This window comes from Oryzias melastigma, linkage group LG7, assembly GCF_002922805.2.
Source record: "Oryzias melastigma strain HK-1 linkage group LG7, ASM292280v2, whole genome shotgun sequence".
NCBI lineage: Eukaryota > Metazoa > Chordata > Actinopteri > Beloniformes > Adrianichthyidae > Oryzias > Oryzias melastigma.
Window position 1 is genome coordinate 681,913 of NC_050518.1, and position 19,333 is coordinate 701,245.

At 39.0% G+C, this 19,333-nt stretch overlaps 1 protein-coding gene across 3 annotated transcripts in view; it reads right to left on the reverse strand.

Annotated features, from left to right (window-relative positions):
• Nucleotides 1-2,700, reverse strand: part of gata5 (GATA binding protein 5) — a 14,602-nt gene extending 11,902 nt beyond the window's left edge. For all 3 annotated transcript variants that reach the window (XM_036212630.1, XM_036212631.1, XM_024292141.2), the window contains exons 1-2: nucleotides 959-2,700; nucleotides 194-750 (exon numbers count right to left, since the gene is read on the reverse strand). In XM_036212630.1, the coding sequence (XP_036068523.1) occupies nucleotides 194-704 (511 nt within the window). In that variant the 5' untranslated portion in view covers nucleotides 705-750; nucleotides 959-2,700. The remainder of the gene's footprint in view (nucleotides 1-193; nucleotides 751-958) is intronic.
• Nucleotides 2,701-19,333: the final 16,633 nt, after the last annotated feature.

The following is a 19,333-nucleotide window of genomic DNA, read 5'->3' on the forward strand; positions in this document are numbered from 1 at the left end:
CATAAACATTGTGTTTAATTGTTTTAATATATTTTAAAAATCTGAAAGTTATTATTTGTTGCAATTTTCATTTTTAAAGTTTAGGCCTACAAGCTTAACTTAAAACGAATTTAGATCATTTTATTTTTAGAATAATCCGTGTGTTTTCCAGGCATTTCTAACCACTTTTACGCACGTTCTCCAGCGGACTCACCCAGACTGGACCTCCTCCCGGACAGACCCCCCTGTCGGCCCTGCAGGCTGATCACCCCGCTCTCAAAGGGACCCGGCGTCCACGAGGACGTGGCCACGTCCGGGCTCATGTAGGCGGCGTACGGGTTGGAGTAAGCGCCCCCGACGGAGCGCACCAGCGCGCCCCCGTACTGCTCCGTGCGCGCTCCGCTCCCGAGGACCAGTGGGCTCTGGTACGCGGCGTCCCGGCCTCCGCCTCCGCTGGTTCCGCCCGGGGGGCTGTGCGAGTAGGAGAATCCGTGCGCGGGGTGGGGGCTCCCGGGCGCAAAGGAGGAGGCGTCCGCCGCGCTCTGGGCCCAGCTGTGGTGCCCGCCGAGGCCGTGGCTCTGATGGGGAGAGTCGCAGGTCTGCAGGTAGGGCAGAGTGGACAGCATTCCCGGGACTCTGTTGGTGGGCACGTAGACCGGAGAGCTGGCCGGGGGGTGCATGTAATTCCCGGCGTCATACGCGGACGGGGTCAAACTCTGGTACATTTTGCTCACAACTCCTGAATTCAGAGCGTTTCCTCTTGAAAGGTTCCTGCACACAAACACAGAACATCTTCAGGATCCTGAAACGGAACAAATTCAAAACGTTCTCTGATCTCGCAGATAATATCAGGAATCTTATCTGCGCGCGCACAGAGGACGCGCGCGTCCGCATTCAGTCAGAAAACATAACAAGTAAAGAAGCGCGCAGATAAAGAGCTCCATCAGGAATCTATCAGTAGATATTTGGATGAAATCACCTTGATAAATGCGCAGGAAGGACGCAGCTGTTTTCCCAGTGGCGCTCCGCGACTTTATCTCCCCCAGATAACGACGCACGCCTGATAAAGTAGTGCGCTCCGCGGAGTTGGAGCGCGTCAAAGCTCCGCGTAAAATGCTGGGAACTGGGTGGACAGGGTGGCACAGTTACTCCTCTTTTTTCCCTTAGAGGATGGATGGATGGATGATGGAGGGAAAGGGGCGCGCGGGCTGTCCCAGGGCGCTGCGTTGCTCTCCCTCCGGTCTGATCTGAAGATGGTTTGGAGTCGCTGATAACCGCTGATATGCGGCTGCTCTCCGTCCCAGCCGACACTTGTACGGAGGGAGACACGTGACGCAGAGGATCAGAGGTAGATCCAGGTGGGAGGGAGGTGAGTGAGGAGGAGGAGGGAGGAAGACCCCTGCTACAGGAGCTGAGAGGAGGAGCAGGAGAGCCCCCCCAAAAGCGCTTTAGCGCGTTTAATAAAACTGTTTAGACGTAAACAAATAAACAAACACACTATAAATTCCAATTTAATTAAAACGTTACTTCTGGTTCTTGTTCTCAAACGTGGGCCTGAACCATCAGAAGTTGCCAGATCCGTGATATGGACGGAAAGTGAAAGCAGTTTTACGAGGAGATAAATGTTCCCTTTAAAGGCCGCGCGCGCAGATAACAGACACGAGGAGATCCAGAGGCGCAAACAGCAGCAGCGCGCAGCGTTTGCACCGCAGGACGCCGAAGGAAATTCTCTTTTAATGTAAAAAAAAAAAAAAGTTTTTTTATTCTCAGCCTTCTAAAATGCGTCACCCGACACTTATTTTAAAGGTATTTTTCGTTTATTTTAAAACACACAGTATAGTTGTTTTTTAACTGATAAAAAGGTACTTTAGATTGAATCAAGAAAACTCAATTTATTACTTAAAAGCATTTTTTTTAGCAAACAGACTTAACATTTCATATAGAACATGGAGTTTGTTAATTTTTAAAATGAGTAAATTGCAAATCAAACATCACTATTTCATGAAACTGTGACCTAAGTGTGTTTCATGCTTTAACGAAAAAAATTCTCCCCTCGAAAAAAAATCCCCCTGTCGATGAAATTTGTTTCTGAAATTAGTTTTAAGTGGATTTTTCTTCAAATGACACTTGAAATAAACAAAATAAATAAATCAAATCAAAATGATCACTTCCTTGAACCGTAATCAACAAATAAGCCCCTACGAAAAACGAAAATGGACTCAATGAATTACAGAATATAATAATAATAATAATAATAATAATAATAATAAATTAAATGGTTTTTTTAATCAAACTGAATCTTCAGGTCTTTTACATGTTTTACTGATTTCATGTTAAATGTTAAAAGCTGCTGCTACAGTTTATTCCACAACTTTCCAGGAAAAAAAACAAACAAAACATATACATAAAAAAATCATGAAGGTCAAATTGTTTACATTAGATGAAGATCTAAGTCAAAGAACAAAATGAGAAATTTCTCAGAAAAAGTCTCCAATTTTAATCTTTCAGGGAAGCAAAGCAGCAGAGCGGCCTACTGTGTGGAATCAAGATCCTGCTTTATCTCACATACGATAGAAAGAAAACTTTATTTTATTAATTTTAAGTATCTCTATATAATAATCATTATTATTAATAATAATGAAATTATTATTAATAATATTTCTGCATACTAATTTGAAGGATTTAGCAAAAATCTTCATATTTTTATCATCTTTTTACAGTCCTCACTAAAATACTTCATTTTTACTCAACTCTGTTTAAATGCTCATCAGACCAGAAATCATTCAGTTTTATTGATACATTTAGTATCAATAAAGTATTGGCTACTTCTTCTTGATAAAATTTTATTTTAAATTTAAGAAAACAAATAAAATAAAATAAAATATATAACATAAAAACTTGAAACTGTTGATGATTGAAGTAATCCTGACATTTTTCTTTCATCCGAAAAAATAAACTGTTATTAAAGATAAAAATGTCTCTATTAAAGTCCTCATTTACTAATTTTATGGATCCACCAACAAACTGCAGTGGATGAGCTGCACTGAACATCTATTCCTGAACAAAATGACAACATTTACCAAGTTAGAGACACAAAGTTGTTTCTCACATTGCTCAGATTGTGACTTAAACTTTGATCCCATGCATCACCATCCTGGAAGCTGGTATTCTAATTTAAAATCAAAATATGTATTTCTAATTTTTTTGTAAGATGATTGGGGAGACATGATATAAAAACATAATAAACCCCCTAAACCCAAAATGTTTTACATGAATACATTATTTAAGATTTAAGAGGGCAAAATTGTCTGTCCTCCTTTACAAAAACAGCCCCCTCTAGTGGTCACACGTTCAGATTTTATTTTTCAATTTTCCAAAATTATATATATATATATATATATATATGTATGTATATAATGTATTTGTAAAGCATTTTAACAATTGCGTCATTATGACAAAAAGTTAACATAATGCCTTTTAGAAAATTTATTTATTTATTAACAAAAAGAATCATCAATAAATACATTTTTTTAACATGAGGTATTGTTTATTCATTAAATTATGTTAAAAATATATTTAATTGTTAATCTGATTTATCTTATATATCTAAAACATGGAAATATTGAGGTGGAAGTTAACAAAAACTGCCACAGGGTTGACCGTCACAATAGTAGAAGATTATAAAAACTTTTATAGTTTTAATGAGTATTAAAGACCAACTCAATGAAAATGTGTCGTTGTTTTTAAATATGTTCTTGTTGTATTTTTCTGGTGATTAAAGACATATATACAAAACATTAAGCCTAAAATTGCATTTCTGAGTATTTCTTTATTCAAATCAATGAAACAAGAGCAGATGAAAACATGCTGTTTGAAAAAGAGTTCATTTGTGATGTAGAAAATACACTGGGGGGACCACAAGCTCCCTGCTCCACTCCATTCTGATGTATAAACTTGTAGACTACTAGATGCATGTATCTTCATTTTTGTCATCTGAGGTGGCGTCTGGCCTAAACTGTACGGATGGATGTCTCCGATACTGTATTGTTCACCATTGTTGTTGTGCAAGTAATGTTAGGTTGGGGTCTGGGGGGCTGTAGGGTAGCCGGACAGAGTGTAAACAGAGAGCTCAGTTATGGGTGACGGGAAGGGGGGGGTCGCACTGCATCAACAATACTCAGAGTGACATATCAAAATGGTTTATGCTAATATTACATTTACTGAACAAAGAAAATCTTTTGAGTTGACCGGTACAGTTGCAGTAATGTTCCCTTCTCTTATCTCAGTCATTCCCCACATTACAATTTGTTTTGCATATTTTCCTCCAACCATAACCTCTGGGTTCACAAGCTGATGCACACACAGCAGTCCTCTTCTCTCAGTTCCAGATAGTGGCCTTACAAATGAAGTGAGTGCTGAGCAGCTGCTCTCAGCCGGTCACTTTGTGGTTATGTCAATAAGGGTAAAATTGCATGAATTCGCCTCATATCTGCTGTTTCTGTTGTTCTTCCTCACCTACATGTCCATCCAGCAGCAGGGAGGGGGTGAAATGCCTTCTGGCTTTGATCATCCTCTACCATGATGCCACTGTCCTTTACGGCCACATTCTTCCAGACCGCAGAGGAATTCCAGCCTCTGTCTTCACTTTCCATACACCAGATAAGTGAGGAATTCTGCAGAGGAATTTATTGTCTCAGCAAAGCTGCAGCTTTTTAGAGCATTCTCTCCAGTTTCTGTCAGCGGTGTAAACTGATGCTCATAAAATCTTCATCCATCACTTAGAAAAGCCTTTATCAAACATAACGAGCAGTGAGGAGACGCGTGGGGGTGACGGCGAGGAGGCGGGGCGTTCTGGCAGGAAGTGGGTCCTTTTTGTTTTACTTTAATGCATCAGCAATGACACGAATGTGAGTAATTTTCCTGACCTGATGATGCTGACTTGAAGGGCTAATTTTACTTACAATGTACACGTTTTGTATGCTTTTACTTTGAAATATTTTACATTTGTACATTAGTTTTAAAGTTCCACTTTAGAGAAAATTGTGTTTTTGGTGTTTTTATCATATTCTTGTGGCATTTTTCTCATGATTGAGGACAAAGAAAATTACGATCAAAATTAAATTTCTGTGTATTTCTTTGGTGGATGGACAGACAGATTGATAACATCTCTCCAGCAAAGAGCAGATAGAGGACATGACAGTAACAACGATGTATTTGTAGACATATAGATCCATCTTCATTTATCTTGTCTGAGCAGGTTTCTGGCTCAAAACTGTACAGCAGAAAAGCTCCAGTATTACTCGCCATTTTTGTTGCGCCGCTAATTGATTGATTGGTATGATTTTATTTTCAAACACAAATGAAATACTTCAATACTTGGCCGATTACTGTAACTCCCTATACTGTATTTTAGGGTCAGAGTGTCGTTCTTCTCGCGTCTCTGGTTGGTCCAGAACGCTGCTGCTCGGGTTCTGGTTGTAAGAGGGACCACATCACCCGCCTCCTAGCTTTACTGGCTACCTGTGAATTTTAAAGTTCATTTTAAGATTCTTTTATTCATTTTTAAATCTTTAAATGATTGTGCACCGCAGTACTTCTCTGAGCTTCTCTGTCCTGACACCCCAACCCAGCTGATCAGCTTCCTCTGGGGGTGCCGAGGTCTAAGAGGAAGCTCAGAGAGGATCGAGCATTTTCAATCTGTGCACCAAAGCTGTGGAACATGTTACTACTGAGCATTCGGTTGATTACTTCACTTTCCATTTTAAAAAAACTTCTTGAAATTCACATTTATCATCAGGCTTTTGACAAGGCATGAGACTGCTTTTATTGATTTCTTTTTCACTTGTTCTTGCTTTTATCAGTCTTCTTGTTTTACTATTGTATTTCTTTATCACCGTCTTACTTTTTATTATTTGAAGGTTTTTATTGTTGTTTTTGTTGCTCAATTGTTTGACTTTGGTAATGCTGAGGCATCCTGTAAATGAATAAACTATATAACTAAAACAAACACAAAATAATAAAGTGCTCAAAAAAATGTTGGCCTGTAATGTTAGGTTGGGGGTGTGAGAGGCTGTAAACTAGTGGACGAGTGTGTAAACCAGGGGTGTTAAACTCAATCGGACAGGGGGCCAAACACAAAACACCTAGGTCGCGAATCGAACAGGACAAACATTTATTGAACACAAAAAATAAATTCTTAAAACTATAAAAACGTAACTTTTTAACATAATTATGAATAAAAAAAAAGAATATTATTCCAGAAAAAATAATCTTAAACCTTAAATAACTTTCAATATTTTACTTCATTCCATAAAATTATATTTTATCAAAATTACACAAGTTAGAAATAAGTACAAGATAACATCAGGCCATTAATAATAAAATAAAATGATCTGGATGGCCGGATAGAATTACCCACAGGGCTGGATCCGGCCCCCGGGCCTCGACTTTGACACATGTGGTGTTAACACAAAGTGAGGAAGGGAAGGGGGAGTGGGTTTGCTCTGTAACAAACGGTTCGCTCACAAGTAAGTGGCAAATTTTTGATGAACTTCTGCTGCTCTACAGTAACTATGTTACAACTGTTTTAAAAAACTGGCTAAAACTGGCATAATTATAATTAAATTATGTATGTATCTAGCACACCAAAACAAACGTTACTGTAACTACGCTAACTCCCAACCTTGTAAGTAAGACATAAAAATAAACAATCCGACACAGCTACATGGTAGCCACATTAGCGTATTTACTATAACACCCAACCAAACGTTCGATAGAGCCATGTTTTTCTTAAACTCACTTTGACGTCAGTAAGCACAATAAGAATTAATGTATAGATAAGGCGGTCCAGAATTTTAAGTCCCCCTATGACAATTTTTTTTTATTTAAAAAAAAAAATTTCAGTAGTGTTTTCATTATGATTATGAAGTTTTTAACCAAAATCCCACAACCTAAATGTCTTAAAAAGTCATTTTCCTGTTGATCTGAAGCCTCCGTTTCCAAAATCTCCTCTGAGGGGGTGTGGCTTTTGGAGCTGAGTGGACCTGCTCCTTCACATGCACACACACGCCCCCCTCCCCGTCTAATTATGATAGCTCTGTGTCTCGCTGGCGTAAATCATCACCATGGGTTGAATTTTAAATGATCTACAACTGCGGTCAAATGAGCCGCCGTTCACATTTCCGTGGTCACATCAAGAAGCTCCGTGGAGTCTGGTGGAGATTTTCCAGCGTTCTCAGTCCTGCTACCGTAAGTATTGGATGAAACTCACACCAAAAATCCAGTGATGCTGATTTGACCACAGAAATGTGAACGGCGGCTCATTTGACTGCAGTCAATGTGAAGATACCATCTTCTCTTCTCCAGAACCTGAACTAGACACTAGGAACAGATGAGGGTTTAGTGCATGTGCAGCAGAGCTGTTGATGGAAAGAAGATCATTCATTCAAACAGAGTCTGTCCAAGACAGTTTGAGTGACAGGGATTTAAAAGGAGAAATACTTGAAAAAGCAAAAGCGAAATGATTTTTTTATTACATTTCTTTCATAAGAAAAATGTCACAAATACATGTTAATTCAAAAAACATGGTTTTCATCGGAGGGGGACTTTAAGGCACTCTGTGTTTTTTTTGAAGAATTGTAAGTGTGGCTTATAGTGCAAAAAATACGGTACCTCAAAGATGACTGAAGCTAGAATCAGTACAGAGTAGATCACTTGTGATCAATCCTGTTGCCCACTGTCTCTGTTTAGTTAACAAGATCATTGTTATTTCTGTCATTTTTCCTGGATAGAAATGAAAAATGATCAAATCTATTTCCAGATGTTATTGAATGTGGCTTTGTCGGTTTTACGACTCCCCCCGTATGAGCGCAGACCTTCACAGTCCCATCATCCCTCGTCTGTCTCTATTGTGTCTCCGTTAGACACAGTCGTGTCATAAATCTCAACGATCCTCCGTAATGGAGCCATCATTTTCTAACACAATGTTTCTGCTCCAGGCTGTTCTAAAATGACTCCAGCAGCGTGAACTTTCTCCTTCAGCGGCCAAGCCTCGGACCGCAACCAGAAACATCTCAAGGCAGATGAAGGGGGAAGAGAGGATTTAGAGGGCTGAAGGGTAGGAGCCTGATGTTCTGCTCGCTCGCTGGGGAATGTGGAGTAGGAGTCAGCCTAATCTCCATAAGAGACTGGCTCCTGTCTGCCACGTTCATATCTGAGTGCTTCATTTTAGCCTGTCAGCTTCTATCAGGATGTCCTGAACTCAGCAGCAGACTCAGTTCACACTCACGTTTACAAATTTGACATCAGAAAAGGGGGTCAAATAAAAATAAAAAGCATCATAAATATTTTATTAACTATGGCAGCTTCATATCAGCCCTTAACTCATGCAGGAACAAAAACATAGCAATGCAGAGTGGACGTTACCTCATTAATCTTTGTTTCTGGCATCCCAGAGTGTTTCCATGAGCAGCAGAGACATCTATGGTCCCTCCTTGAAGCAAAAACTGCAGCCATTGATGTGTAAAGTCAAGCTAGTTTTATCCCGTTTTTAGGTCAACCAAACATAGATGTATGACAGCGACTGCAGCCCTGAATCATGTTGGATAAATTCTATTACGGCTCTCAAATTGATATATTTGAATAAACTCCTCCCAGTTTTATTTGTCAGAAATGCCCATATACAAATTCATCAGTAGAAAATTACAGAGCCCATATGATGACATGGAATAAAAAATAAATACATTTTGTTCCTAATAATAAAGTAACTAATAAATCATGTTGAGATAATTTACATTCTGTTGGGTAATAAAATGCTTTATGATGGACAGAAACAGTTGAGCTTTATTTTAGACTGGAATAAGCTACAAATGTGCTATAAGAAAGTCAGCTATCATTTACGCAAAATATTAAAACAGAATACTGAGAGCCCGGTTTAATTTTTGGCAAGACAAACTTGGTTTATTTACCAAGGAACAGCTTTAATATTCTGACTGGTACTGTATTTTGCTCCGATTCCTTCTTGGTTCTGAGTACTTTTTGGTATCTTAAATTTTTCTTTTAACAACAGAAACAAACAAATTAAACAATAAAAGTTAAGTTTGATTTTACAAAATTTCTTTTTAAGTTCTACTTTATAAAATCAAACGCAACTTTTTTTATGTTTGTTTCTGTCATTTGAGAATCCCCATTATCCCATTTGCGCTAGAAATTTACCAGAAGTCTGGAAAAAACTAGTGTGCATCAATGATCACTACAATAGCGAACATAGACCACAATGCCTAGCAGTCAAACAATTTCTGCAACAAAAAAAAAGTGTTTAAATGAAAATTTTCACTAAATTTTCCACATTTTCATCATCAGAACACAGTGACAAACAGATGTTGTAAAATGTTTGCATTGTAAATTGAAAGGGCAGAATAAAGCGATGGTCCCGTAAACTTGTGTCTCTGAGCTCCTTATTTTACATATGAACCTCCAAACTAACGACACCGAATCCTGGAGAGTCAGCTTCACTGATAATAATTTGATTTTGAGTTGCCAAAAGGTTCAGAATTTCTTTGCTTTTGACACTGATCTAGAAATAAAGCTTCACAAGAAGCTCCATGTTTTTCCATCTACAGCACGGGTCTAATAAACAGAAAACTTTGGTTCTTTTTTCGTTCATTTATGACTTTTTTCTTGTAAAGTCATAAATTTACAACTTTATAAGACACACATTTATGAGAAAAAAGTCATCAATTTAGCTTAAGACTATAAGTTATAAATACACAATGTTTTTTCGCATAAATTAATGAAATTTAAAGTCTTAGTAAAAAAAATGTTTGTAAACTGGCACTATTACTCTGTTGCAATTTACTATGGTTACCAAAATAAAATCTTTTTGGTTCAAAAAAGACTTAAATAGATATTTTTTTTTGGTCTGTTTTTAATTTCCTGCAATCTTTTCTCCTGTGAGGAAAAAATGAAAAAGAGAAAAACATTTTTTATTGTTTTAATTTTATTTTTTTAAATTGAAAATCCAATAAATATTAGGTACATTTAGTCTTCAGGTCATCAAAAAGGATAAATAAGTTGTTTTCATGTAACTTTTTCTCTTTTCTTTTTTTAAATCTACAGTAAAGCTGTTAATTTAGCAAATTCTCACTTTACCTTTCCCAAAATAATAGATCCATAATTTTGAGAAAAATCCTCAAACTTTTCTAAAATAGTTTTGTACATCATTTGAATATGATTCAACTTCATCTGTTTTCTGTGGATCTCTGATGATGATTCTTGTACCTTCTTATTTTATACATAAAAAAAAAACATTTTTTTATGGGTTTACAATCAAATTATTAACTGTGATTGTATAACATTGATTGGATGGAAAATACATCCTCCTGGTCTTGCTTTGTTGAACACTTCTGGCTGCTCAAACACGTTTGTGATTCAGTGTCAGTGCCCTCTCCTGTTTATCAGCAGAGTCATGAATACAAAGGGGCATTTCCCTGTTAAAAGCCATAAAAAAAGCTTCTGAGAAAACCTTCCAGTGGTGTGAAAGCTGTTTTGTTGAGTGACACGCCTTCCTCCATATCAGCATGTGAGAATAAAGTTCACACGTTGTTGGAACGAGCCAGCTCATTTGATCATATTTGGAGACAGCACTGAGGGCACCGACATGAGCTTTTACAACACACTTTAGCAAGGTAAACAGTTGTTGGCTTTAAATTGAAATAAAACTGAAAATCACTTTATGGAGGCATATATAGCAATTAAAGTTAACTCCTCTTTTAATTTTAGCGTTGCCTAGATAGATTCTTCATCTTTTCTTGGAGGAAAAAACACAGTTTTTCCAACATTAAGACTTAAGCTAAAGGATATTTTATTAATTCTAACAAATAGGTAATATTTCATATTTTATATAAGCGTTATTATTAGTGAATCAACCAATATGCATAAACAAACTATACTGCATCCTTATGAAATATGTGCAAGAATTATTTTGCATTTATTTACATTTTTATTATAGATTTTTTGCCATAAATGTATACATTTGTGTATTATAGAAAATCTGTCTCTGTATTCATGCTGTGAAATCTCTGAGGCTCTTTTGCTTTTAGAAGTTGAAACGGCAAATAAAGCCATAAAAAAGGGGCAGACAGGAAGCAAACAGCAGACCGGCAGGTTCACCGACCTTGTGAGCACCTGATCAATTATTCACCTGGTTAAAAACAGGTTCTATGAGGGGAAAAGTAAATGCTACAAATAGTCATATAATTTTTATTGCCTTAATAAAGACACTTTCAGAGTTTATTCAACCCAAAGACATTACTGATGAATTCTTTACCACAGTAATATTTGTCATACTAGCTGGGGGACATAGAGATGTTTTTCAAGTAGAATTTCAAGAGGGGAAATATCTCAACCAGTCATGTTTGATGTGCTTCTCCCCACAGAAAGATATTAAATTTAAGTAGTATATTTTATATCAGGTCACATTGTAAAATTCATTAACCCTGGGTTTTCTTGTCCTCTTGATCAGTGATCTCCAACTCTATTCAGGTCATGGACCGGTTTAATGTCAGACACTATTTTCAGGGACCGACCTGTACGAGGCTAAAGTGGGAATCCGAGTTTTATTTTTCTTTAGCCTCCAATTTCCCATAAAAGGGGCCATACCGTGATTTTCTGTAGTCTTTCAGAGTAGACTATATCCATGGAAATGATCATATATTACCTTTGGAACACTGAAAAGTAAACTATTTCTGACATACGAGTTATTTTTGTGGACTCTTTTCATACCTGAAACTAAAATGACTCGATCTCTGAAGCTCCGCCTTTTGCTCCATGAGGGTGCCATCCACTTCATGACATCATCCTAGAGCCCGCCTCGTCAGTGTGTCATCCACGAAAAAAATGGGGGGACTATTAGCTTTTTAAAATATTGATGATGGCGTGAATACAGTAGCTAATAACTAGCTCCAGCTGCTAGCTTTGCAGAGAAAGTGTTTGGGGCGGAGCAGACTCTTGCTGGAGGGGGGGGATTTCTCATCTTGTGACATCAGCTCGTGAGGACCCTTTTCGTGGCTATAGGAGGGGATGCTGCTGAGAATGTAGGTTTTTTAGAGGATTACTCAGAAATGTGTGAATGGATCAAAATACCGCTTTGGGGTTCTTTATAGAGAGGAATGAACAGTATAATACACTTAAAAGCTCTAAAAGTTGGTTTTTCATGGTATGGCCCCTTTAACTTTTGAGGGTAAAGTTTGTCTATTCTTTGTGAAATATCTGCAGCTGCTTTAAACTTAATTTATACATTATATACTGCTCACAAAAATAAAAGGAGCACTTTAAAGAAACAAATTAGATACATCAGATGTATGTAGATATGTAGTTGGATATCTACACAAATAATGACAGGGCAGTGTCTTAGGAACAAAAGGATGCCAAGTCTTTTAATGGAAATAAAAGTTTTCAGCCTACAGAGGCTCAATTGTGCAGACACCATAAAATCAGAGTGAAATGAAGATGTGGCAGGCTAGTCCATTTTTTCCTAAACTTTATTTCTGCAACTCAAAATGCTTTTCAGTATCTTGTGTGGCCCCCACGAGCTTGTATGCATGCTTGACAACATCATGGCGTGGTCCTAAGGAGAAGATGGATGGTGTCTTGTGGCATTTCCTCCCAGAACTGTGTGAGGACATCCCTGAGCTGTTGTACAGTCTGAGGAACAACCTACGGCGCCTAATGGACCCAAACATAATGTCCCAGAGATGTTCTATTGGGTTTAAGTCAGGGGATGGTGAAGGCCATTCAATTGTTTCAATTCCTTCATCCTCCAGGTACTGCCTGCATACTCTTGCCACGTGAGGCCGGGCATTGTCGTGCATTAGGAGGAAACCAGGACCTACTGCACCAGCGTAGGGTCTGACAATGGGTTCAAGGATTTCATCTGGATACCTTATGGCAGTCAGAGCACCATTTCCTAGGCAGTAGAGGTCTGTGCGTCCCTCCATGGATATGCCTCCCCAGACCATCACTGACCCACCACCAAACCTGTCATGTTGAACCACGTTGCAGGCAGCATAACGTTCTCCTTGTCTTCTCCAGACTCTTTCACGTCTATCACAGGTGCTCAGGGTGAACCTGCTCTCGTCTGTGAAAAGTACAGGGCGCCAGTGGTGGACTTGCCAATTCTGGTGTTCTTGAGCAAATGCCAGTGGAGCTCCACGGTGCTGGGCAGTGAGCACAGGGCCCACTACAGGACGTGGGGCCCTCAGGCCACCTTCATGAAGTCTGTTCCTGATTGTTTGGGTAGAGACATTCACACCAGTGGCCCTCTGGAGGTCATTCTGTAGGGCACGAGCAGTGCTCAGCCTGTTCCGCCTTGCACAAAGGTTCAGGTATGGGTCCTGCTGAGGGGTTGAGGACCTTCTACGACCCTGTCCAGGTCTCTGAGAATAACCCCCAGTCTCCTGAAATCTCCTCCATGTTCTGGAGATTGTGCTGGGAGACACATTAAACCTTCTTGCTGCAGCACGTGTGGATGTTCCATCCTGAAGAGGTTGGACAACCTGTGCAACTTCTGTAGGGTTAAGGAATCGCCTCATACTGCCAGTAGAGATAATTATCAAGCCAAAATCAGCACGAGTGGAAAACCAGCCAAAAAAGATCAAGAGGGAGAAACTTGAAATGACCTCCACATGTAACACCAGTCCTGTTTTGAGGGTTTTCTAATTGTTGCCACTGAAGTGCACCTGTTGTTAATTCCATGAACACCAATACAGCTGAAATTGATTAACGAGGCCCTCAGCTACTTAACCAACAAGAAAATTATCAGACAGGTTTAATTCAATTCATGCCAGGCCAATAAAAAAAGTGTTCCTTTAATTTTTGTGAGCAGTATATTTCATGTTGGAACCAATAAAAGGTTATATAGATTTTCCTTAGCACATAACTGTCAAAGTTTCCTTCATCCCAACCCCTTTTCAAGCTGGAAAAATAATGTATGGTTAAAAGAAAGTGTGCTAGGTATATGTGTGTTAACACTTACAATATAGTAGTTAAATGTATATTTTGTATGGTTGTAGTTAAGTAAATATGTGGGCTCAAGCTCAAAATAAATTAAAAAAAGCTAAAAAAAATTGGATGTCAACTTCACCCTTGTCTGAGTTTTAAAACAAATAAATACAAGCAAAAAAAAGTTCATTAAAACTTGTACTTTCTAAATACAATCATAAATATAATCTCCACTGTTTGAACAACTTTATTAGCAACATCCTTTGTGCTAACAACTGTTGCAGTAATTCTGTGTTTGGAGTTAATGGCCCAGTCACAAATCAGTTGCGATGCATCGGCGATGGGTAAAACCCGGGAAATTTGAACAAAATCTTAAGACAGATCTCACGATTTTGCACCCGTCGGAGGCGCCCTCAGACTAAATAGGAGGCGCCCGGCAACGATTCGTACGCTTTCTGTGATCGCCTTCGACGACGGGAGGACCAAGGGGAGGAGGCACGGGAGGAGGAAAGTAGAAAGCAGGAGGCCGGGGGAAAGGCAAAAACAGGCAGCCAGAGACCAGGGGGAAAAAATTTAAAGAAAAGACGCTCGCAGATATCGTCTCCGATCGCCTCCGATGGAATCGGAGGCGATCGTAGGTCATCGGAGATTGTGTCTGGGATGCCCAAGATGGGTGTAAAATCTTGCGAGCATTCGTAAAATTTTAAGTTCAAAGTTGGGGACCGCGACGGGTGTTGCGATGCCTAAAAAATCTGCGACAAGCCGCAGGTGTTCGGAGAATGCCTCCGACGGGTGCAAAATCGTGAGATCTCTCTCAAGATTTTGTTCAAATTTCCCGGGTTTTACCCATCGCCGACGCATCGCAACTGATTTGTGACTGGGCCATAATCCCCGACAGATTGTGACTGGGCCATCAGACTCCTAGTTTTGTCAGTTAAATGCAGATTTCTTTAATTTTAAAGTGGAAGGCTCGTCTTCTGTTTTCTAACTGGCTCTTTTCTGTGAAAAGAAACGTTCCAAATCTGTTCATTTTTGGTTAACTTGTCTAGTTTGGGAGTTTCTATTTAGCTCTGCAGCTGCTATTGATTTTCCAAGCAGCTTGACATGAGAACGAGTCGGATGTGGTGGAGAGAATCCAGAGGTGTTCCAAAACAACATTTCCTTCAGAATCAGAATATGAATAAAACTGAGAAAATATGGGTTATTTTTTTCTGTCACGTTCCGCGGTTACTAGATTTTAACTCTTGTTTCCAGATGAATTGTTCACCACAGTAATATTTACTTTAACAGGTGAGGGATTTGATGGATATTTTTTTTTAAGTCAAATTTAACAAGAAATGTCTAAATCTGCCATATCTGATTTGTTTATTCCCACAGACATGGAGGATATTTATTTTATTTAGTATATTTTTTTGTGAGGTTACATAGTAATTCATAAACTTTGGGATGTTTAGTCTTCTAGATCACTGATTTCCACTAACAGATGGAGATGCTCTATGATACTTTCCAGTCAGAAACAGCATATATAGTGTTTCCTCTCCAAACTGACTCAGACTTTCATCTTTTGATTTGAGGATAAAGAAAAAGTATTTTCAAAAAACCACAGACGGCTTCAGAAATATTCGATTTTTCCCACCTGCAGCAGCGGCCTGCCGATGCTCCGCCTTGTGGTTTCTGAATGAATCATTGTTCCTCATCAGGACTTCGCTTCATCTCCTGCAGTTGGAGTCTTTTTTTTTTGTCCAAACAGTGACGGAGAGTTAAATAGAGTGTGAACGATTTTCCCCTGCAGTCTCATAAATGGCCGATTTAAACAGATCATTTACCCGCAGCTCAGTCAGACGTCGCAGAGCCTGCTGCCAGCTGTCAGCTCCGACAGCGAAGGGGAGGAGGTCACATTACTGTTCATTATATGCTGTAAATGAAAATAATTGTGTGGTTTCGGTTTGCTTGTTTTCACGTTTACTCAGCATTAGTGGGTGCTCCAGAGGAGCTGATGGAGGATGAAGCTTTGTACCAAGGAGGAATATTGATTGGAATTAAAGGAATTAAAGGAATTAAAGTATTTTGGAGTCTTGTTCAGAAGAGAGGGAAGATTGGAGCGTGGTACTAACAGAAGGATTGTGGTGAACCCCCTATAACCTTGCCCGCATGTTTTGCCCTAAGCAGTCTGTTTTCTGGTTAAAAAAAAAAAAAAGCTGTTTTAAAAATGTATGTAAAAATACCATTATGGGGTAAGATAACTTTAAAAAAGAAACGTTTTCATAAATACAAAGTTGCGTACAAATGTATATTTTGTGCACAACCTTCCAGAAAAAATATGAACACAACATTATGTTTTACGTTTAACGTGTCTTTTTTTTTAATGAATTTTCTTTGTTTTAAATACAATTTTCTTTTGTCTTCAATACAAATTTTTCCTGTTCAGAAACTGTCAAAAATACGTCATGGGGTCACAGGCTCATACATCGAATGCTGGAACATCGATCCAACTGAGAGAGCACGGGCACTGCAAATCATTTATTAATCTGTAAAGGCAGGAAAATTATTTTGACATTGTAGCTCTGCTGGGGTAAAAAGATATTGTAGGGACCGTCATAATGCGCGTTGGTCTAGATGGAGCAGAACTCAACTATGCTACAGACTTGCGAGGTGCTAGCATTTACAAGCTAAATTTTTGGGCAGGCAGAAGAATAAGCTGATTCGTGTTTCAAACACCACAGGACTCGAGGCAGCTGGAAATTCAGGGAGCTCAATAAAATGTCCTCAGCATAACCACTTTAATTGGCCTGCTTATCATTCAGCAGTACACAAATCACGGAACAACATTGCAAACGTCTAGCATGGAAACAGCCACCTCACTCATGGTTCAACACCAACAGAACAAAGCCTAAAGACCCGGTCCCACGGGATTTGACAGCAATCACAGGTAAAAAATTTGGACAATCTGCTACATGGACTTAGACGCGGTAACTTTATGCATGTTTGTGGAATAGCAGTGATACAGACTGTGGAGTACATTCCACTGCCACTCCTCTGCCAGAGCACTGCTTAATCACGTGTAAGCGCGTCCTTCCAGGCTCAGCCGCTAACCAGATGCTGTAAGCAGTGAGTGGAAACATGCTGACGTAAGATTGATGCCAACCGCTCCCTCCAGGAAGAGTCTGCTTTGACAGCTCCGCCCCCAGACTAACACAACACTCAATTTCTCCCCTTATCCAGTGATGATCAGCAAAAAAAACATTAGTTACCGTATATCTTCCAGGTGTTTAATACTTTTTATGTGGCACTCCTTTAAGACCCCCCAACTCGTATGCCCTAGATCCAGATCCATTTTCTGGTGAACTTCACCAATGCAGAGGTTTTACTGCTCCAGTGCCACAATGTTTTCATTCAACGACCAATAACTTTCAACTCAGATAAGTCCAAATCATTTATGTTATTGGGATTCTATAACGGACAGAGCTCTAGAATGGGCAGAAGCAGCAGAATCTAACAACTCTTTCCTCTCCCAATCATATGCGTCTTTTGAAGAGAACTTCAGAAGTGTGTTTGACCACCCAGACCATGCAGGCTCAGCTGAAGACTGATTGCTGGACCGAGTTCAGGGTTCTAGGAGTGCAGCTGAATATTTAGTGGAGTTTCAGACCTTGGCTGAGGATTCTGGATGGAACGAGACGGCACTCATGAGAGCATTCAGGAGGGGATTAAACGACCGCCTATAGGACAAGTTGGTATACAGAGACCAGTCTGCTGACCTCCACTCTCTAATCCAACTCTCCATCAGGCTTGACAATCGCCTCGTTCTTCTGAAATTAACAAATGTAAAAGAAATCCTTTTGTTTTTACATTTCCGAGTGTTTCTCCTTTTAAATCAATCAAACTGTCTTGGACAGACTCTGTTTGAATGAATGATCTTCTTTCCATCAACAGCTCTGCTGCACATGCACTAAACCCTCATCTGTTCCTAGTGTCTAGTTCAGGTTCTGGAGAAGAGAAGATGGTATCTTCACATTGACTGCAGTCAAATGAGCCGCCGTTCACATTTCTGTGGTCAAATCAGCATCACTGGATTTTTTGTGTGAGTTTCATCCAATACTTACGGTAGCAGGACTGAGAACGCTGGAAAATCTCCACCAGACTCCACGGAGCTTCTTGATGTGACCACGGAAATGTGAACGGCGGCTCATTTGACCGCAGTTGGAAAGGATTGTAAATCAATGAAAGAGCATTTTGATGTTAGCTTTGATTATTTTATCAAGAACTCTGAGAAACCAATGATTGAATGTATTGATCACAGTCAATAAACATTGGAGAATTAGCTAAAAGAGTCTTTGGTGAACTGGAAGGAGAAAGAATCAGGATTTTGGAGGAAGTTCTGTCCATGAAGATCTTCACTTCCTCGTCCAAGCTGACATCCAACTCAAAAGTGTCTGCTTATCCATCTGTTTTTGGTCTTTTTTGGAACATCTTTTTTTTCGATTTATTACTTACTTTTGAGTCATTTTTATGTATTTGCTTTAAAGTTTATAGTTGGTCTAGTTTTTTTAAATATATATTTGATGTTTTTTTTCTCTTTTTATTTACTTATTTTAATGTTCTGTTCAGCTATTTATCCTTTGGAGTTTTTTGTCTTTTAATAATTTTTTGTATGTTTTGACACTTTCATGCACTTAGTTATTTAAGTTTACCATTTGAAATATTAAAACGGCCAAGATGCTTTCTTTGTAGAAGACGATTAAAAAAAGTAGTCATCAGTGTACCAAACTAACATGCTGTTACAGCAGAAACTCTTGATTCCTATTTGAAAATTGTGAAAAATCCACGGATGATTAAATCTTTTGTGATATCAGAACTTATTTTCATCAGAAGGAAATCGGTTCAAGGGGGTGCCGGAGCCTATCCCGGCTACTGAAGGGCGAAGGCGGGGTTTACCCTGGACAGGTCGCCAGTCTGTCGCAGTCTTTTCTTTTTATTTTTGCTAAATTAATTAATATACACTATATATATGAATAAAAAACATCAGGATCATTCTTTAAACATCATTATAATGTATTTTCATTATCGATATGAGTTTATTTTTAGAAATACATATAAAAATTCAAGTTAGAGTTATTATTCATTGATATGATATTCATTTCAATGCAGTTCTCTCAGGCATCTTTCCCCGTCCCCACCTGGTCTCGCCGACGATCCAGGTGAGTCATCAGCTATTGCCCCGACACTGTTAGCTTCGCTGCTACAGAGTTAGCTTTAGCAACCAGAAACCTGTGCATTATCAACTCGTTTCTAAATTTTTCCTCCAAACTGGAACAAAGAGAGCAACAGACGGAGCACAAGAATGAGTTAAAGTTAC